The sequence below is a fragment of the Scomber scombrus genome, chromosome 4 (assembly GCF_963691925.1).
Source record: "Scomber scombrus chromosome 4, fScoSco1.1, whole genome shotgun sequence".
NCBI lineage: Eukaryota > Metazoa > Chordata > Actinopteri > Scombriformes > Scombridae > Scomber > Scomber scombrus.
This window is the reverse complement of record NC_084973.1, coordinates 24267730-24289265: the sequence shown is the minus strand read 5'-3', so window position 1 is coordinate 24289265 and position 21536 is coordinate 24267730. Positions and strand designations below refer to the sequence as shown.

Here is a 21536-nt window from a genome sequence, read left to right as displayed (position 1 = left end):
TAAAAATTTAAAGAAAGAAAACAGCACAGTGTCCCTCAGTCTGGCTACATAAAATGAACTGGATTCCTGTTTTTCCATGACATGGTCTGACCCTCCTGGCTTGAACTGTACACAGTGGTCTGTACCATGATAAGAGAAATGGTTAGAAGGTAAATTGATTCTTCCACAGACGTCCTGAGTTTAGTCAGATCATGTCGGTGTGGAGTTTTTTTACGCATGTCAACTGATAAGACATCCGATCAAGATGACTGATCACTTTCACTAGTGCTTGTGTCTCTGCTCATCTCCTCTCCGCTGGTGTGTGAAGGATATAGAGGGGGATATTCATCTTATCCACCCCACAATCAAGCATGTGCTAATTGTTTGTGGCTTTTTTGTTTCCTTTTTAAAAAAAAATCTAATCCAAACATGTGGAGTTAAAATCTATGGTCTAGGGCGATAATTGCAGCTGCAGGCAGAGTGAAGGACAGTGTGATACAGCACTAGAGGAAAACTCAGGTGTTTAAGTCACAAGGCATGCATGTTAACACTGAACTCAGAGAATCGCCACCAGAAGTGTTTCAGCAGTGACGCGTGTAGGATGTGCTGTGCGTGAGTCTTGTCAGTCTGTTTTCGGTCTGTTGTGTGCATGTCAGTGTTTGTGCATTTCTCTGTACAGATGAAAGTATTGTAAAAGTCCTGCTTTTGATTGCCTGCATGCTGGCCTGCTTCTACACTAATGTTAAATATTGTTATACTTTCAGCATTTTCTGTGAATGGAAGCTACGAGGAATGCCGTGTTTGGTTTGCGAGACATTTTCTTTCGCCAATTTGTTTTGACTGTTTGAATGTTTTTATGCAGGATAAATGTCTTAAAGTGGGACTTTTGACCAACACTGTATCATATGTGCATGTGTGTCTTGTGTGCATGTGGTGTGTCTCAACAAGTCTTATCAAGTTTTGTGTCCATCATTCTAGCAGTCTGTCTGTTTTCCTCCCTCCTCTTTAGGAAGCACAGGAGGGGCTGCGTAGGTGTTCGGGGAGGGGTCAAAGGGCCAAGCTGGGGTCACACACGGGGGGAGTACTTAGGGTTTCTTGGCACCTCGGTGAAAGATTTCAGCTCATAAGGGATCCCTGTGTCCACTTCGATGGATTTGCGGGAAAATAGCAGCCGGATATCATTGTGCAAGTAGATCTTCCCAGATTTGGAGCTCTGGAATCTGAGACCGAAACAAAAAAAGTGCTGTTAGCAAAACATCAAAAAAATGTTGAAGGTATTGAAACAAACCCAAAAAAAAGCTGTAAAAGGAATTAAGCCTATTTGCTGCCTTGCCAAGAGTTAGATGAGATGGTCAATACCTCTCTCATATCACATGTACATAAATATTAAGCTACAGTCACCAACCAGTTATCTTATATAACAAGGGGAAGTAGCCTGGCTCTGTCCAAAGGTAACAAAAAACTGCCTTCCAGCATTTCTAAATTTCACAATTAACAGTATTATTTGTTTAATTTGTACAAAAACACAGACTAAAAACAACGCTTTGTGTCTTCACAGGGGTTATTGTGCAGGACTGTTTCTTACCCAGTTGCAGTGACAGAGCCAGCCCAACTGTTTACCCCATTTCCTGTATTTATACTAAGCTAAGCTAAGTGCCAGCTGAAAGTAGCCTCAGGTTAATTGAACTCTTGATATGAAAACAAATGAAATTGAAATATCTCTTAAATTGCAGAAAATAACTGCAAATACACAAAAGCATTAAATTAAAATATAAATATAGCATTTCCTTACAGGCGTATAACAACATAATACTAATTATACAATTTTGTGTCTTTTGTGTTGATGTGTCCATTGCTTATGAGAGAAATTTCGGATAAGCATAGAAAATGATTAAAATAATCTCAGGATACTATTCCCAAAGTCACAACACAGGCTGATAAATCAAACATTTAAAAGTAAGTCAGGTGCACTTAAAGCATCAGCCGTACCTGAGATGTATCAGGTAGCAGAGAATCTTCTTCCTGTCTAGCACTGCGCTCCCTGGAGATGCCTCACTCTTCCCCTCCGCGCCCTCCTCTACAGGCACCAGGAAGATACGATGGCGCAGGAAAGTCATGTGATTGACGGGCATGTCGCCGAAGTTGTAGGTCACCAGGAACATCTTCACCACAGTTTTGTTGGGATTAAATAAGGTCTGAGGACAAATGTCAGGACAAATCAGCATTACAAACAGGAAAAATAAGACGGCTAGCAATGATTTTAGCTTGACTGGAAGAGAGTACCGCTCATCAAGCATGTAAATAAACTACATCTTTATAGTATGGATAATATCAAAATGTTCCATGTCACTAAATTAAAATATCGCACATGAGATATCTGTAAGATGTTTATTTCATGAGCAAAGAGTGAGATAAAGATGGAGAGAAATAAGATAAACTTACCACTTGAATGGTCCCTGCTTTGGGTATGCTGTATCCTTTCTTTCCAAGAGGCTCGAGGGATATCACCCCCTGTGAGAGAAAAAAAGCCATGTTACTGATTAAACATCCTTAAATCAGTGGAACGGTAAATAACTTATTGTTTGGCATGCATTAGTAGCTGTGAACTCAAAATAATTCTGGATTAAATCTACTCAAATAAAACTTCTTAGAGAGGATAGTGGGTTGCAGTATTACAATAGAAGTTTTCATTTTGGTTTGACCAACTAATAAAACACATCTGTTTAGGTTCTGCCTGTATAACCAATTCATCATGAAAACAATACAAAAACCCCCAAAACAAACACACTAAAAAAAAAGCAGAATAACTAACTAAAGTCACAAAGGCAGCTACACAGGGTATTATATTAAATGCCAATTTAACAATTCAAAGTGCCGAACTAAAAGATGACTGACAATCACCACTTTTATACACAACAATTCAAAGGCTACATGAGGCAGGGATCTCAGACAAGTGAAAACAGCTGGTTTACAAATGGTCCAGAATAACAACAGACACAGATTTTTTATATCAACAGCATTGTTAGTATGACTAAAGACTGGTCCTACCTTATTTTGTTATATGATTTGTTATATGGTTATATGATACAGTACCATTCAAAAGTCTGGACAGTCTTTCTAATTCACTACGATGGGAAAGCGTATCCAAACTTTTGACTGATGCTTTATCTAATAAATGTATAGTGTTCAGTGCTGATATGGCCACATGTGGTACAATATTTTGCATGCAAGGAAAAGCATGCCACATATTTTTTACATTTGGCTATGCATAGGCTAGCCAAAATCAACCTTGTTAAAGCCAGTTTTCTATTTGTTATTGTTCTGCGTTATTATTCTGACCACCATATTTTCTTTTCTTTTGAGTGCGTTATTTTCCTTCTAACAAACCTGCCATATGCAGCATAAAGTGGTTTGTTGTTTGTTTTATTGTGACATAATGTGCCTACACTCACACACAAGTGTACATAATCAAGCAGACACACACACACACACAGACTGACCAGGAAGGGTGAGGGTGCGCTGTGCTCTGAGATGTCGTAGTATGTAACCTGCACAGGCAGGGTGACGTGTTGTGGGCAATACGAGCCGCTGGCACCGATCTCTGCCGTGAAGCCTTCAATCCGGCCTGACGGGGAGAAGCGTCCCTTCAGTATGGACTCCTAAAAGACAAACGAGTACAGAGTCATGAGCAGGAGCCTTTTAAAAAGTGTTGTCAGGGTTCACAGTTTACTGCTGCGATTTGGAGTCAGGTTGGCTGATGTAACAGAAGAGTGCCCTACTTTTGATTGTGAAATCTAGAAATCCATACTTGATCTATTTATTTTAATTAAAAGCAGAGCAGTGATGAACATAGTTATAAAATATGCATCTGTTGGCCAACAACACTACGAGCCAAGGTAGTGATATGTTGAAGCATCAACGGGTGAACCAACAGTGTTATAACTGCATATCAGCATTCCCCATCTTGAGATTTTTGTGTTAGCTACAATGACAAGTAAAGCAAGTATGTTTGGCATGTTTACTGTATTATTATGGCACTCGTTTGTTCTCTAGATCTTCTGCTATTTTTCAAAATCTTGGGCAAGGCTCCACAACCGTGACAAAAAAACTGCCAGTCCCATTTACAAACAGTGCAGGTCTTAGGCTACAAATACAAATTAAGAACTCAGCACTGGGAGGAACCTGAACCACTGTGTGCTTATTACTGGTATTCGGATATTTAGAGTGTGGGTACAATGACTGCAAATTCTGTACATTACACAACCTATCACAAAATTGTTGGTTAAAATGGTCAAAATTACATCTTATTAAAAGTCCCACAGAGAAGGTTGAAAAAACACTTAAGTACTCCACCAGTGTAGCACTGCACTCCCATGGCACTGTCAGACTCACGTTGGACAGTTAAAAATAGACATATATTAAATTTTATGCAGAAAAACTAGAGAAAAAAAAATTCTTGGAAAATCTGTAATTTATTTTTTAACATTTTTGTCATAATCTACATTAATTGTGACATTATAAATATTCTTTTATGTTGTTGAGGTCGCAATAAATAAGGCTTTTTGCAGGGGTGTTTTTACACACCCTGCACAATGCCTGTGCAAATGAATAAAAATGGTAAAATCTAAATTTTAAGATCTCTGAGCATTTGAATATTGTTCTGATAATGAAAAAAAAAGTACTCAGGACTTTCTAAATAAGGACTTAATATGGTGCCAAAGCTGAATTTACGCTCTCCTGCAGCTGCAAAGGGTTTACATTGGCTAAAGTTTTGTATCTGGTACTATCTTTGACCTGCAGTCGCTAGTTTCTCCTGAAGTTATTGGAAAAAACAACAACAAATTAACAATTTTTACCTCAAAATTGCCTAGTAGTGATCTGCTGATGGAAGATGAGGGCAAACTGGTGCGTGTGGTACGCCCGCTGTCTGTGTGTCTGCCGCTGCGCAGCTGCCGACTGAATGTGAACACAAACCAGACCGTGGGTTAGTGGTTGACATTACATTAATTTGACTTCACCAACATTTCAAGTCACTTTGACTGTATCTAAATCCAGACACAAAACCCTGTAATTTGGAAAACAAACAACCCACTATAACTACTTCAGTCTACCTGACACTGAACTGATCTTACATCCATTCACACATGTGCATGCACCCAAACACACTTACTCTGGCCCCGTGCACCCACTGAAGTTTCAATCTTGTCCTCTCAATCTCCTTTTAGTACAGTTTTTCTTCTATTTTAATGAACATAGTATAACTTAAAAACGTGATGCAGCACTCACCTCTTTAGACGTAGCCCACTTTTCAGTCGCCTCCCTGATCTCGTGCAGTCTGTGGCAGTCTGAACACAGAGAGGGAAAAAGGGAAAATTATGAATTCATCCGTCTCATTTAAAATCCTGATTGATATGTCCTCACTTATTGATTCAGAAATAAAATATTAAAAAACAAAATTCTCTGTACACAGTCAACTGAAGAATAGATAGGCACGTGTTTGTGTTTTAGTCTTTCATTAAGAGTAATTGAATGTGTAAAATGAGTATTTCAGGTGTCCTCTTACTTACTGGCCACTGACTATTGGACGTTGCATCACTCGTATAAACATTCCCCATTTCCACGCTGCTGTTCCTTGTAAAGGCCACCCAACTGTCAGATGACTCGTCATTAGCCAACACTAAGCTACCTGCTTGCCACTTGTTTACACTTAAGCCTTCACTCATTGTTAGCTTATTGGTATCACAGTATACACAGACTCTCTACAGAGCATGTGGCTCTTCGTCAGCTTACTGTCGTTGCATCATTACATTCAATCAAAACCACAGAAAGCATTTTAGAATATTTTCCACCCTCTCTTTTTTAAGTTTCTTAAATCGCTTTTTATTTACAGAAATAACAGCACCTGTGACAGTATAACCTCACTCCTTTTCTTTAACTTTTGCTATCTCTTCCTCTGTGTCCCTATTTTGTGTTCTTGTGTCTTTCTTACACCTGTCTCTTTCTGCCTGTCCTTCCCTCACGGATGCACTAAACCTATGTGATCCCACTACTGTACGACCACCTAACTAGTGAACTAGTGAACCCTATTGTAATCATCAGTACACTCCCCATCCCACGTACCCACATGCACACGCATTCAAAGCTCTTTCTGGCCTCCTTGTGTTCAGAAATGACCAATTCACTTCCAGAACCATTTTTTAGGTGGGATGGATGTGTATGCATGTACCAGTATGTGTGTATTTGTATGTGTGTCCATGTGCATGAGAGTCACAGCACACTCATGGGAGGGAACAATGGATGCTCCCTCAATGGGCTTTATTCTGGAGCTACTCAGGCTGTTCCAGCGTGGCGTGATAATGAGCCAGCCATCACTTCATTCTTTCACTTTTTATCTTCTCTTAGTTTGTCTTTTTTTTTTTATGTCCCTGCTTCTTTATTGAGGCAGACAAGACTCACACATGCCTTACCATCGAGCACTTCCTTTCAACAACTCTTCCTCATTCTGGATGCAAAGTCGTAGATGTCCTGTGGTCTACGGTTTGTGTTTTTGTCTAAAGTTGTGCTAGTTCACATGCAAATGTGCTCATGCTGTGTTTTTATGTATGCTAACACTCCATTTATAGTGGCTGTTAATTATGAATATAAACAACTGTATCACCTAGTCAAACAAAAAAAGAAAAGAAAAGAGCTCTCCTCAGCTATCATTTACTTTCTGGATACTTTTTGTTCATTATAAATATGTTAAGGTCATGGGAATATTTTGTTACATCTGTATATTCAGACACAGCTGTCTATTGGAGATCTGTAACTACTGGGAAACACTTGCCAAGAGCAGCTAATTGCATTTCTGGAAAAAAGTTAGTACTGAATACATTCTGTGCAATTTTTGAGTGTCAATAGATTAGTTTGTCACTGTACATTGTATGTAAAGGCAACTAGCTAACCATGCACTACAGGTGTTACCGTCTTGTTGTCACCGCCAAGTTGCAGAATAACTAACGATAGTTACAAGTTGGCATAACAGTGGGAATTATAGCTTGAGGTGATCAACTATTGTTTTGGTAGATTAGCATGTACAAAGCAATTTCCATCAACAATAGAAACGTGTGTATGTATTTCAACATAAGTGTGCTTGTGTGTGTGTATGTGTATGTGTTTATGTACATGAATGTGTGCTGACCTTAGGCCGGTCCCATGCGGAAGGCAGCAGGTGGTTCCAGAAAGGTGCAGCTTTTGCATCCGTGCTGCGACAAGAGGCTGGGCCCAGTCCTGAAGCTAGCAATGACAGCCTGCTCCTTTTGGAAGTGGAGGGTCCCTCATCTTCTGAACATGAGTCCCCTGTGTCACTTGGGGACAAAAGCCTCTTTTTGGCTGGCAAGTGACCTCCAGAGGATAGACGGTGGCCATTACTGCTAGGAGTCTTCTCCCAGGAGGCCAGGCCATTAGAGGAGGTGGACGCAGCCTGAGTGGCACTTCGCTCCGGTGGGGAGGATTCAAGTCCAACTTCCCATTCAGTGGCCTCCCCTGGTTCCTGCAGCTCTGTGTGATGAGGGGGGGAGAAGGGGCCTGGGGGGCTGGTGGGGCTGGCGGGACTGGGAGTCTCATATGTGGATATTTCATATAAATGGGGGCTAGGCTGGCCTCCAGATGTACCATTACTACAACTCTCGTTTCCAGGGCTACCTAGTGAGTAAGTGGGTGTGCGACCCCCGCTAGGTTGCTCAGTCCTGACTGAGCTTCCGAGAGAATGGCCCTGATCACAGAGATGCCCATGTGGGTCACACATTGGGGGGGATCTAGGTGAGAGTGGAGCAAAGACATCAGGAATGGGCCTGTCGTGATTGTGCTGTGTTGGGCGTCGGGAGGGGTTGTGGCTTGGGGAGAGGGGTGGAGACCTGGGTGATAGTCCCCCCTCAGAGTCTCTGTGCTCCATCTGTGTGCAAGAGTATACAGAACCAGGCCCACCATGGCCCATCACTAACCCCATCCCAACATTTGGAATTGGGGCTGGCCCACACAGCACCCCTCCCTCCAATGCTTCTCTGTCTGAGGAATCCCCCAGGTGGGGGCGCTTGTGAGTCAACTGGGGCTCATCTAGCCCCCTTTTCACACCCAACCGGACAGGTCTCTGTTGGGCATCAGTGTGAGATTCTGTGGAGGTAGAAAATCCCCCCAACTGGGAGAAAATGGAGAGCTGGTAGACCTTTTGAAGTCGCAGCTCCTCCTGACCAAAGTGCCTGGGGGCCCCTTGTCTGACCCCAGGGTCCAGGCTTTGTGTTGGGGCCGTAGGTGGAGGCAAGTCCCCCTCCTGGGCTGGAAGCTCTAATGGAGCCTTTTTGTGGGCTAACTCCACGTGAATGTGTCGCATGGTTTCTATATTTGGGGTATAAGAGTACTGACTAACTTTTGTGCAACAGGGTCAAGTAGGTCCTCACAAGTGCCAGAGGGCAGAGCAAGAGGTTCCACAGGAATAGGAAGTCCTATAGTTCCTGCTGTGATGTCATCATACAGTGTGAATCAGGAAGCTGAGCTGCACAGCACCTGAGAGGAACAAAATACAGTATTACTGCTTAGGACAGATACAAATAAAGTAATTAATGAAGGTAAGACTCAATGAATAATGGGAAAGATGAAATAGTATCAACAATTCAAATGAAAAGAAGGCATTGGGCCTTTCTAAGTGATACCAGTAATATGAATAATGAAATGAGAATATTTATGGACAGCTGTAATTTATGTGTGCGTCATTTGACACAAATTTGATATTGACACTTGCTTCAGCCAAGTGTTGATGGACACTCTCTTTCGTTTTTTACCTCGGAAGAAATGCAGACAAAAAATGTAAAAGCTGGGGTGTGGGTTCCCTTTTTTCCCGCTTTTTTAAGTATGACAGCAAAGGAATGGTATGCCTCTAATTGTTGGTTTTGACACACCACCTTGACGATGGCTATGATGTCATGACTTCACTATGTCATGGCATATGACTGGACATATCTGAACAGGGAGTCAGTGGTCAGTGGTAAACTTTTTCTGCCCTAAAATTGGGCTGCCACAAAATCATGGGGGAAATTATGTACTTAAATTTATAGATATAGATTGACTGAACATAACATCTAAGCACTTGTAATGACCTTCCAGCTTTAAGCTGTAAGCTGGAAGGTCTGCTGTAAATGCCCTGATGTCATATCCAAGATGAGCATCTCACCTCTGTGCCTGTCCTTGTCTAATTCTGTCCGTGTGGACACACTGCATCTGGCACAACATCTGGAAGTTGTGTCGGAAATGGCCTAGTAAAGGAACCCATCTATCTCCATGGCAACTGCCACAGAACAACACCAACATCCCACGGTAGTTAATAAGGAAACAGTAAGAACTCCACAGGAACCAGAGGTGGAGGAGGTGGGCACAGGAACTACGGCCTGAAGAGAAAACATAAAGACGTCAGATAGGAAATATCAATCAATCATCAATCAGACTTTATTTATATAGCACATTTCATACAATAAAATGTAGCGCAAAGTGCTTTACACAATACAAGCAAGCAAAACAAAGCAGTAGCAAAGCCAAAAGCCACACATACACATACACAAACACACACACACACACTTTCTCTCACACATAACACATGCATACACACTTGAAAGAAGGCAACTAAAGCGCTATCTTACTCTCAGCAATTTGCAGCGAGGAAACGCCAGAGACTGGATAAAACCAAATAAATATAAAGGAGCGAAAAATAATTAAATAATTAAATAAAGTTTTTTTTTATTTTTATGAAAAGATGACGACTTAATAAAATTAATTCAAACCAGAATTAATAAGTAAGCTTTATTTTGAGGACATAATAATATGAACAACTAAAATTATACAATAAATAGGCTAAATAAAAGTTTCCTGCCATCAATGACTTAATGTCTAAAATACACTCTAAAAGGGCATCAATTGGCCCTGTGTCATCAGGAGACACAGCAATGTAAAGTTGTGTATCATCCGCATAACTGTGGAAGTGATTACATGATGATATGCCATAATACTGGAAAATACAGTCATCAGACACCATAGTTAAAATAGTACTGATGCTATGCTTTATATCTTTCTTGAAAAAAAGAAAGGCTTTGGGGTTTTTCATTAGATGTTGCATCAAATTGGTTTGGGAAACACTAGATTGAGACACATTAACTGCATTTTGGTTGCTGTTTTTTACAGTAAAGACAGAGCGGTCTCTAATGAGTAACTTGCGTCAAATCGCCATCTTAAAGGCAAAAACTTACCGAAGAGGCGAAGTGTCAGTGATGCAGGAGGCTCCTGAGAAAAAGTGCTTCTAAATATGAACCGGAAGTGACTCTGTTGGGACTCCCTCTGTTATTGGCTGATAGCCAGACACGCCCACCCTGATCACCTGGGCGTGGGGTACGCAATGACAGTGACATCATGACAGGGTCATTCCACCCAGAATTCCTGAAGAGCAAAAGAGAATCACAGAGACAAATCATTGATTAGTGAGTCCCTTATACTTTACTGTAACAGTCATTACAAGATGTGCACACAGATAAACAAAGACAATGCACACAAAATATGAGACCAAAACAAATGCAAAAAAACTACATACTTACACACCTTTCACTCTTAAAGTAACATAATGATGTAGAGACACCGGTACACATAATGTGCAAACACGCCAAGTTAAGAAGTCAATATTAAAGTGTGTTATTGTACAACACACAGGACAAATCAATTAAAAAAATCAATCCACTTATCAATTAACTACTCAACCGGCCTCCTAAGGGAGAAATGTCACAATCACTCCCCTTTATTTTCCACCACATAATGCCCCATTTTGGGTTGAAAAACCCAAACACTCTGGGTTGGTTGGATGGAATAAGAGGGGGGGAGGGCACTCGTGGAGCAGATTTGACATTTCCAATGGTAACCTGGTGCTAAATGGGGCTAGGCCAAAAGAAGTGGGCTGTTTCCCGACCCACTTGGACCAGAACTTGGGAATGTGGAGGGGGGAAGTCACAGTGAGCCATTGCCATGACAACCAGTAGCCCAAGGATAACGGTTCCTTTGTGCTTGGCCACAAAGAGGGAGAAAGAGAAGCGGAGAGAGAGAGAGAGAGAGAGAGAGAGAGAGAGAGAGAGAGAGAGAGAGAGAGAGAGAGAGAGAGAGAGAGAGAGAGAGAGAGAGAGAGAGAGGGTGGGGGGTACTGGGGGGGGCAGGGGGAGCCCGGCAAAGATGCTCCTCCAAGAAAATATCTACAAACACAACAAAATGGCTGAGCTCCATGAGGTGTACACAACCAGCCAAGATGTCCACACACTGTGATGCAGGCCTGTGTTCAGTTGGCCTACAGTGAGCCAAAGACTTTGATTGAAGTGCTTGAGATGTAAACTTGACGATAAGAGGAGTTTTAAATATAATCAAGCAAGCTAGTCGGTCCCACACTTTGCTTGGCACCCATATACCGTAACTCAGCAAAGAGGAAAAGTATTAGTCAATTTCAGTTTAAAACCACATTACAACCAGTTACTTCACTTTCTAGCGTTTCCCCTTGAATTGTTGTGACAAAAAAGTGATGATGCATTTGGAGATGCATTACAAACACATTAGGCCTAAAGATCATGCAAGAGGAAAGACAGAAAAACCTGGCGACAAAAAGGAAATGTAGTAAAAAGACAGGCGTTCATGGGTATTTTCCACTAGATTGAAACACACTTGAAATGTACCCATTTGTGGAACTGTTAAGGATGTTGAACCACAAATGGTCAGGCTAGATTAATAAAATGGCAGGACAGGAGCTGCACTCTATGTGTTTATATTGCTTGGTTGACAAAAAGTGTTTACATGAGCATGTATTGTGTTCCATATCTTTTCTGAAGCCCAAATTCTCCATTCATTGGGGACAATTAAGTATTCAACGTCAACAAGAAGGGAGGGATCATCTGTCACACAAGACACAAGAAGGCGAGAGAAACAGACAGAGGGACATAAAAGGGAACAGATTGAGCCCTCCATTGAGACCTATATACATTATGACCCGATTATACACAATTCCAGTATAACGGCATATCATCACGTAATCATGGTTTCCAACCATTGTGCACAAAGAATCTCACAGGGACAAAGTCACCTGTAATTACTCACATGACATATGGTTCTTATGCAGTCAGTGCTGCTGCTTTTGGGAAACGTAGATTGTGCACACTAAGAAAAACATACTTCCCCTCCCTCAACACACAACAAAACACAGTTTTATAGAGTTCAACTGTCTAAAGCTGGACACAATGGATGCTATAAAGGATTGTTTTATGAACATAAGAGCACATTGGCAATTGTCTATATGCTCAAAACTAATCATACATCAACTGTCCAAGCTAATACATTTGGAGGACTAATACAAAGCACTTGATTATTTTGCAGCTATTTCTCACGGTGGGGCACACCCTAGCACAAAACCAGACCAGTCACGCTCAAACGGGGACATCTTGTTACCTTCCTCTACTGCAATTAGTCATGTTATAACCAAGACAAAATACAAAAGTTGTGATTTAATGTCCGTTTAACCAACACAATACATGGAATCACCTCATCTTGTCACCTCCCTCTGGGGGCAGGTGGACTCCCATGGGCAGACACAGGGAGTGGGGGATGGGAAATAACGTGTGAGGAGTCAGCAATGAGTATTTATAGTCATTCCCTCTGTCAGAGCTCACTGGGAGCACCCAAAGACTCTGTGCTAGGTCCCGCTTGATTTCTGACCTTATTCTGAACTAGCTATACAGCAGCCTGGCAGAGGCAGCCCAGCCCTTTTCAGGCTTGATCCACGAGCCAGCAGAGGAGTGGAAACGCTCTGGCTTCACCCCAAGAAAGGCTTCAGGTTGCTCAGCGCATGTGCCAACCAAGACTTTAGAACTAATGAGCTCTATAACTGCATCGCTGAACACTGTATGAACATTTGCACCTGGCTGGTTATAATACAATGTGCCCATATACACCTCAGCTTGTACAAACTGCTCTTGTCAAATGCATGTTATCTGTACAAACATACTGTATGCTACTCACACGACACAAGTAAGGATATGAAAATAACAATTACAGTCCAGTATGTAATCTAAAAATGTTAAATGTGTTTGCAAACATCTGTATGCAAAAAATCTATTATTTCATGTTTGCTTTTTGCTACTTCAAAATGTCAAATTTCCCCTATATTGGTCATTAAAACTCATTGTATAAAGATCTGTCTTTTAAACACTTTTATTAGTAGCTATTGCTATTTTTGGAAAATAATTATCATCAAAAATCATCTCACGTTTCATCATCTGAACCTCGCTAATGTGAGGCATGGAGATGTTACACATCATTGGCAGGCCAGGTGCAATCTCACATGAACATCTGCAGCATCTCTGGAAATGGACCAGGAAGCAATCATTCAGAGAGCGACAGAGCGAGGCTGGAAATAGTGAGATGACAGACAAAGGAATGAGAAACGCCTGACAAGAGGGACGCAGCCAGACAGAGAGAGAGAAGCAATGCGAGAGAGTGAGAGAGGAAGAGGAGAACATAGAAGGACTACAGACCAGCCAAAGACCTTGAGGAAGGTATAAATACAGCAGGAGCAGGTAGAGGAGGGCTAGAGCAGTCAGGGCTACATAAACCAGCAGTTCTGAGTAGAGCTAACAGCCTAAATATAAAGCTGTACCAAGCTACAACCTCCTGTTCAAATCAGTAAATGTTTTCAGCTAAAAAAAATTCTTATGAGCTACTAGGACCCTCTTGTGACTAGCATCTCTTAAAAGTGGTCCAGTGGGTAAATAAGTGCCTCACTACAAAGCTGCAAAAAGCTGTAACCTACTGTTGTACCCAGAACATTATATTTGGCAAAATAATCAGCTATAATTACAAGGCTCAATAATATTTTTGGTTAGGAGGAAACCCACAGAAATAACTAATTAAATAACTTAGTCTAGTCCTGTTTACTCAAGTCACATTTTAGGGTTAGGTTTGTTTTATTTGCATGCACAAAGGAAGAGGAAATACAATATGTGTGGTTGAAACAATGACAAAAACCAAGATCAAAAATAATAACATGAGTTAATTGGGCACAGAAACCTGATGAAGAGGACCAATGGGACCAATGGACAAAATGTGTAAAAACTATTTCAGTTTACCTTGGCATAGGCCTAGCTTTGGAGCAAAAAGTGAAGACTGAGTCATGCTTACAAAAACAATCAAATTAAATTAGCCATAAAATAGAAATATGCTAAAGACAACAATAGGAAAATGAGATGAGACAGTGGAGGGATAAATTAAATGTATTTATTTCCTGCTAGGATACACAGCAAACAAAATAGAAAAAATAACATTGTATGTGATTTAAAAAAAACTGTTTAGGAGACAGTTTTCACTTGCAGATTGTGTGTGAAAAAGTATTGTGAGCTTTCAGTTTTAGCTTTAGTTTTGGATCCACAAAGGCATCCAAACCAGCAGTGTCAAGAAACGCTTTTATCCAGAGACATGTGTAAAGGGCTAAGGTCAAAGGTTTTGAACCCAGTATGTGTTCAGCACCTTTGACTTGACACATGACTGTTGTGTAGATCAAACATTTACTTTGGGAGTTGGACACACTAGTCACAGTCCTTCATTTGGAGGCTGATGTTTGTTGAAATATATGTAGGTCTGTATTTCTGTGACTTCATAAGAACATACACAAGTCTGCCCATAAACACCATTGTTCAGATCACGACCCCACAAACTCACAAGAAAATGCATTGTCAAGCTTCAAGTTATGCACTTGTGCCTGAACCACCGGTGATTTGGACCAGTCAGTATGGCAAATCCATCTGCCTCACAAGGTAAGGCGGTGACATACAGATGGTTCATCCAATCACCTGCCGCATATTTTTTGAAAAACTTCCTAACCATTTTCATTGACAACTTTTAGATGGTTCTGTGTGACAAACCACCTGGTGTGTCAGGTTAGTCATGAGGTCAAAGGCCAAAAGTCTTCAGATGGGTCAGGTGATTTACAGCACATCATGAGGCCCAGAGGTGTTTAATGTTATCATCATGAGAGAGAGGTGGTGTAACACGTGATGGTGAAACATTGAATAGAGGCTAAGACAAAGGTAAAGAATGTACTGATCTACATGTAGCACATGACTCACACACACTGGGTTAGATCCACTGAAAAGCCAATTAAGAGCTTGTTAAACTGAGACACTGATCACTCGTTGTAATGGCAACTAAAGCATCAGCATGTTTATCAAAAACATCTGCAGAAGGGGCAGAAGTCCAATTAAGACTCTTTGGTCACTTTGCGTTTGAAAACTGTGCATGGGTTCAGTAAAACTCACACACATGCTTACTCACGAACACTGTAGCATACACAAACTTATCCTTAGGAGGTATGCTGACAGCTCTGACCTACAAACCTGCACTCAGTGAGATGTATGGGGGGTGAAAGGGGGCAGAGTTCACAGCCAACCCCTATGCTCAGAAAATATCCTGACATTTGGCCTGTGCACATTGATCACAGCACCCAGATGCAACATGCATGTGTACACACAAACAAATGCACTATGTTTACAACATTTAAAGCATCATATATCTTTTAGCAATGAAGAAGAAACTACTTTTTAATGCAACATTGGGAGGAATAAAACTCTTACAATAAGTAGAGTTTACATTAACAACAATTTTCGTCAGAAGAAGGATTTGCCTACTCACTTAATGTTGTACAGATGCTATACACCTGTTATAACACACCATTTAGTTTATACTATGATTATACGGGCCAGAGCGGGTAAAGTAGATCCACAAAATTCACAAGCTGCTATGGTTGAAAACTGTTTTTCCTTCACTTCAGAGAACACGTTGATCATGGCTGACATATACGTGTTGTTTTATATCCTAAATCCACTAATATTGCATAATCTCTATTATTTGTTCAATTTGAGTCATTTTATACAGTGAAAGATCAACAGAAGTTTGAATCAAAAACTTAAACCTGGGAAACTATTGGCAAACTTTTGACTCTCTCTATTCCAATGCTATTTTCTTTTAGTTTAAAAAAAAAGAGGAAAACATGCATCAATTTTAATGAAACCACAGAAACCAAAATGCAATGTTGTGCATCTGTGCTTGTGTTTCTATTTTGATCCTTAAAACACGAAGACATACTGTCTCTGTCTGTTAAGAAAACCACCACTCTTTTAAATCCAATTTTTTATGATGTGGTTACAACTGCATTAGTAAATTAAAGAAACTAACCAAATTATGAAACCGAGGAAACAATACGTTGCCAAGGCACAGCACTCAAACTTGACAGTTCAATATTTCTTTTTACTTTTTTCTCTGACTACCACCTGACATCATTCGGCCCTTGGATGGGTTAATTCTTCACCCTGTTACAGACATGACAGGGTTTTATTTTCAAATCAGTGGAACAGGCTTTCATCTTGAATGGGCCTGAGCTCTAGCTGCTCAGCTGCATTCAAGCCTCTTTGTGTCCTCAATCCATTCCTTTACGCTCACAGCCTGGAACAGCGGTGTGATAGCATCAGCATGAAGTTAGCAGCCTCCCAAATGCACCGATTGTCTCATCAAGTTTAAGCTGAACCCCGCCCGAGCTACTCCCCTGGTCTGTACTGTGCCTGGAGGCTGATAAACACACACGGACACACTCATGTGCACGTTCTCAAACAAACGCACAAAAAAAAGTTGATAAGTGCCCCCTGCAAACAATCATCTGTTGATTAGATTACATGAGCCGCCTAGGGTTTAGAAATCTGATGTCACTGTGGACAAGAGGATGGAATGACAACCGACTGTATCGTGAGTGAGTGTCACACAAAGACAGAGACAGAGAGACAGGAAGCAACAAAGGAAGACAGAAACTGACAGAAGGAGAGAAGTAATGATTGAAACTGATAAACCTCTCAGCGAGACAGCGTTACGCCAAACACATACAGTACTTAGGCTGGAGAGTCATGGTAGTCTAAACTAAGCTGGCTCAGTGACATAGTTGCTGAGAATGCTGTTTGACACAGGGTCCCTTTCTGACTCGCCCTCCCTCCCTTTCTGCCTGCCTATCTATCTGTCTGTCTGGCTTTCATGTGGCCATTTTAGGAGACGTTGAGTCACCCAAGCCCAGCTGACAATATGACAGCAGCAACATTTAGTACACTTGACTCGCAAGCAGGAGAACTTGTGGCACTCACCCTCTCAGAAAGATGGGGTTTTTATCTTGCTGTCTCACTCTCTGCCTCTGTCTGTCTCCTTCCTTCCTCTATTTCGTCTGGTGAGTTGGATGAGTGACTGTCCTCCTCTGTAAGTCTCTCTTCCCAATGGGTCAGGCTGACTTGCCTCTCTGTCTGTCAGTCTCTCTCTCTCTCTCTCTCGATCAGTTGTTGTCTCTCTGTGCTTCCTTCCTCCTGAATAGGTGGTGTTGAGAAAGAGAGACGAGTCAAAGTTGTTCTGCCTCTCTCTGCCTGCACTAGCTCTGTCTCTCTCTTGTTTTCTTCCTGTCTACCTCTCTTCTCCACCCTCAGTCACATCAAAAACCCATCAACAACTCTCACCCCCCACTCGTCTCACGCTTTCCTCCAGCCCCTCTTTTTTCTCTCTAGCTCCCTCCCTTGCCTTCTTTCCTCCTTTCTCCTCATTCGAGCCCCTCCAAAATATCCTGGACACAAAAGCCACTTCACATGCTAGTGTTCCCCCTTTCCTCTCCTCTTCCTCACCCTCTCTTCTCCCCCTCCTTTCAACCTTCTCTCGCAATCCTATACCCCGTCTCTCTCTCTCTCTCTCTCTCTCTCTCTCTCTCTCTCTCTCTCTCTCTCTCTCTCTCTCTCTCTCTCTCTCTCTCTCTCTCTCTCTCTCTCTCTCTCTCTCTCTCTCTCTCTCTCTCTCTCTCTCTCTCTCTCTCTCTCTCTCTCTCTCTCTCTCTCTCTCTCTCTCTCTCTCTCTCTCTCTCTCTCTCTCTCTCTCTCTCTCTCTCTCTCTCTCTCTCTCTCTCTCTCATTGTGTGTGTTTTCTTCCTGTTGGTTTCCTCTCAGCTGTTAGAGCGAGGCGTGCTTTGCTCACTCAGCAGTGAAGGCATACAGTGAAAGGGGAGGAGGGTGAAGTGGATGCTGCCAACTGATTGGTTAGAGAAAAGGGGGGTCAACTGTAGGGGCTGATGTCCTGATTGGTCAGGGGGAGGGAGTGAAAGTGGAGGAGGAGGCGTGGGGAGCCAAAACCCTGCTCTTGCTCAGCGTGCTGTGCAGAAGTAAAGAACAAGACCAAAGAACACTTAACCCAGATTGTGTGTGTTTGCTTATTAAATAGTGTTTAACTTGTGTTATGTCTTTCCATGATGTGCCAGCCGCACATGTGGTTGTGTATCTGCGTGCGTCTGTTGGTTAATTAAAGCAAAACAGTTAATAAAGGAGTCAATGCCTGAGAGAATAAAGATGCAAACATCTACACAATCCACCCCCCCCCCACACACACACACATAGGCACTTTGTGTGTAGCATGAAAAGTACACAGCGCCTTAGGCCTACACCAGCACAAAAGCAGAAGGCTTATCTGCAGCCAGAGTACTGATAGAGAATGAATGCATGTGAAAAAGTTTATCAGCTGAGTACCAGTACCAGCCCTCAGCTGTGTGTGTGTGTGTGTGTGTGTGTGTGTGTGTGTGTGTGTGTGTGTGTGTGTGTGTGTGTGTGTGTGTGTGTGTGTGTGTGTGTGTGTGTGTGTGTCTGTGTATTTTGCCATCTGTGAGCTAATAAGGAACAGCATGTTGACTAGGCAGAACTATTTTGAACAGAGTGGTGCGGTTAAAGTACACAGAGCGAGGGCAAGAGTGTGTGTCACCTCTCACACATACACACATACACACATACACACACACACACACACACACACACACACACACACACACACACACACACACACACACACACACACACACACACACAATGTGGGGGGGAGATTACACAGGTTAAAGCACTATGAACAAAACATACTCAAAGCTGTCAGGGGTACATATTTAAGCACACAACTTTGCCGGACTCTCGGACACAAACACACACCTCCCTGTTTGTGCTTTATCCTTATTTAGGAAACCCGGGTCTACTTGTTATCAGATGCGTGCTGGTCGAAACATGTGAGACAAACCTATTGATAGCTCTCTGTCTCCGTCTGACTGTCTGTCTCTTTATGTTCCAGTGACTCTCTGTCACCGTCACATTTGCACCTACATCTCCTCCCGCTCCTCCTTCTCCATCTGTGTATGTTTTCAAAACAAGATGGAGAATGTGCACTCCCCAGTTGCTGCTGATTTCTAGAGGAGGCCTATAATGTCCCTGCCATACGGGAGGACGGAGGGAACATGGAGTTTTGTGTTTGAGTTTTTCCTTCAACAAATCAAGTTCTGTCAAATATGGAAAGTGACTGTAAAGTTCTGAGTTTATTGTGTGATTAATTGTTATTTAATGATCATAAATAAATGGTTTTGACAGCTTACTACATTTGTGAGATTAAGTAATTATTTAACCACAGAATAATTATTAATGATTTATATCACAAAATAGAATATATACACACATATATTTATGTTTGTAACACGCTGCACATCATAATATACAAAATAGCACTTTATTTTCATTCACTGGACTCTATTTGACAAGCAAAACTAGAATAAAGCAATTTACTGTTACACTTTAATATTACTTTGTCTTATTGTCTTTGCATGTTGCTTTTTTGCCTGTTCTTTCCTGTAATTGTTTTCTGTTGCTTTGTTGTGTGAACAGAATGACAATACATTTTACCTTGACCCTTAAACCGGCTGTTTTATTCAATCAAGCACTGCTGTTAATTCACAAAAAAAAAAAAATTCCTGCTTTGACTGCAGTGCTGTTAAACAGTCCACGCCTGTGCATGCATGTACAGCAGTGGTCTCCAACCCTGCTCCTGGAGAGCTACTGCCCTGCATGTTTTAGGTATCTCCTCACTCTAACTCGTTATCAAGCAGCTGAGGCTCGTCAAAGGGCTTGATAACGAGTTGATTAACAGAATCAGGTGTGTTAGAGTGAGGAGATACCTAAAACATGCAGGGCAGTAGCTCTCCAGGAGCAGGGTTGGGAGACCACTGATGTACAGTATGTATTCTCAGATGGAGGCAGCCTGTACAGCTCTGTGTGGAAGGATGTCACACTTGTTTTGTGTGCTAACTGTAAAGGCAGACGGAGGGAAGGTTTGACAAACAACACACGTCTACAGCTACGTACCTCCAAATATAGAGAGGTAGTGGAGAGAGGGGGGTAGAAGGTGTAGAAGACAGAGGCCACAAAGACAGACATATGAAGATGAACTGACAGGGGGAGAGATGGCAATATTTCTGTCATCAAACAGGCTCTGCTGCTGCTTTTCACAAGAAAGCTTGTTAAATAAAACTGCAGTAAAGGGAGACTTTCTGCTCGCACGCAGCACTGCATTTAGGATCTAGTGTTTCAACATACACAAACACACACACGCTCACACATTTCTGTCCCTTTAAGAGCCCATGTTGTCTTCCATATATGGCAAAAAAGAGGTGTGCCTTCTCTATGAGGACCCTCCTCTATTCAAGGGCACTGTGAGTGCAGCTGAGGAGAAAGAAGCATTGAACACACACATTCACATTCCATCAAACGCATGCATTGATGCAATCCTGACTTCAGAGCATGGCAATGTTGTGATGTCTATATGACACTGTTTGGGCTGGACTTTCAGCCGAGGCGTGTGAAAACCCACCTCACACACATAGATGCACGCACATACCTTGTTTTTCTTGGCCTCACAAAGTGACACCAGCTGTGTTTTGAGGAGGATTTTACTCACCAGCTGTAAACAGTTGCAGACTTAAAAAAAAAAAAAAAAAAAAAAAGAGAGCTTCATCAATCCAAAAACTCCTTCAGGAAATCAGTTAGTAGCAGTACATAACTGGTTTTATATATGGAAAACAAGGTTCAATTCACCCTCCTTCTCGGGGAGGAAGAGAACAAAAGGAGGAGAGGAAGAGGGGAGGTGGAGGAAGGGTGGGAAAGGAAAGTGTGTGTGTATGAGTCTGTGTGTGAAGGGAGGGTGTCTGTGTAAAACTGACCATGTTAAAAGAGGCATGGACCCCTGTGTGTGTGTGTGTGTGTGTGTGTGTGTGTGTGTGTGTGTGTGTGTGTGTGTGTGTGTGTGTGTGTGTGTGTCTTTGTGTGTGTGCCTTTGTGTGTATTTAAGAGCTCTTGTTCTCTTTGACAAGTATGTGATGAGAGCGAGCAGCAGCCAAACAGCGGACATGAGGAAAAGTGTGGAAGCAATTTTCACAGCTAATATTTACAAGGACATTACAAACACTCGCTGGTTCAGAAACATTTTGAATTTTGTGATGCAACATGTTTGGTTTTACTGTAACATTTAAGTCAACCAATACGAGGTAGATTTATTATAGGAAGGCTGGTGTTTACAGAGGCAACCACCAGTGTCTAAAATTAACTTTTGGGCCCTCTGACCTGCTAAGTATTGCTAAATTTCAACAGCTC

At 41.8% G+C, this 21536-nt stretch overlaps 2 protein-coding genes across 2 annotated transcripts in view; both read right to left on the bottom strand.

Moving 5' to 3' along the window:
• erap1b (endoplasmic reticulum aminopeptidase 1b) overlaps positions 1-21536 on the bottom strand; it is a 154132-nt gene that overhangs the window by 30988 nt on the left and 101608 nt on the right. The window lies entirely within an intron of this gene.
• On the bottom strand, positions 220-17465 carry LOC133978682 (atos homolog protein B). Its single transcript, XM_062416970.1, has 10 exons — positions 17199-17465; positions 10251-10437; positions 9185-9398; positions 7160-8520; positions 5266-5324; positions 4836-4935; positions 3480-3638; positions 2422-2490; positions 1969-2174; positions 220-1199 (listed from the first exon to the last, which is right to left on the bottom strand). Exons 4-10 carry the CDS (start codon positions 8345-8347, stop codon positions 1046-1048), a joined length of 1935 nt encoding a protein of 644 aa, XP_062272954.1. The 5' UTR covers positions 8348-8520; positions 9185-9398; positions 10251-10437; positions 17199-17465; the 3' UTR covers positions 220-1045.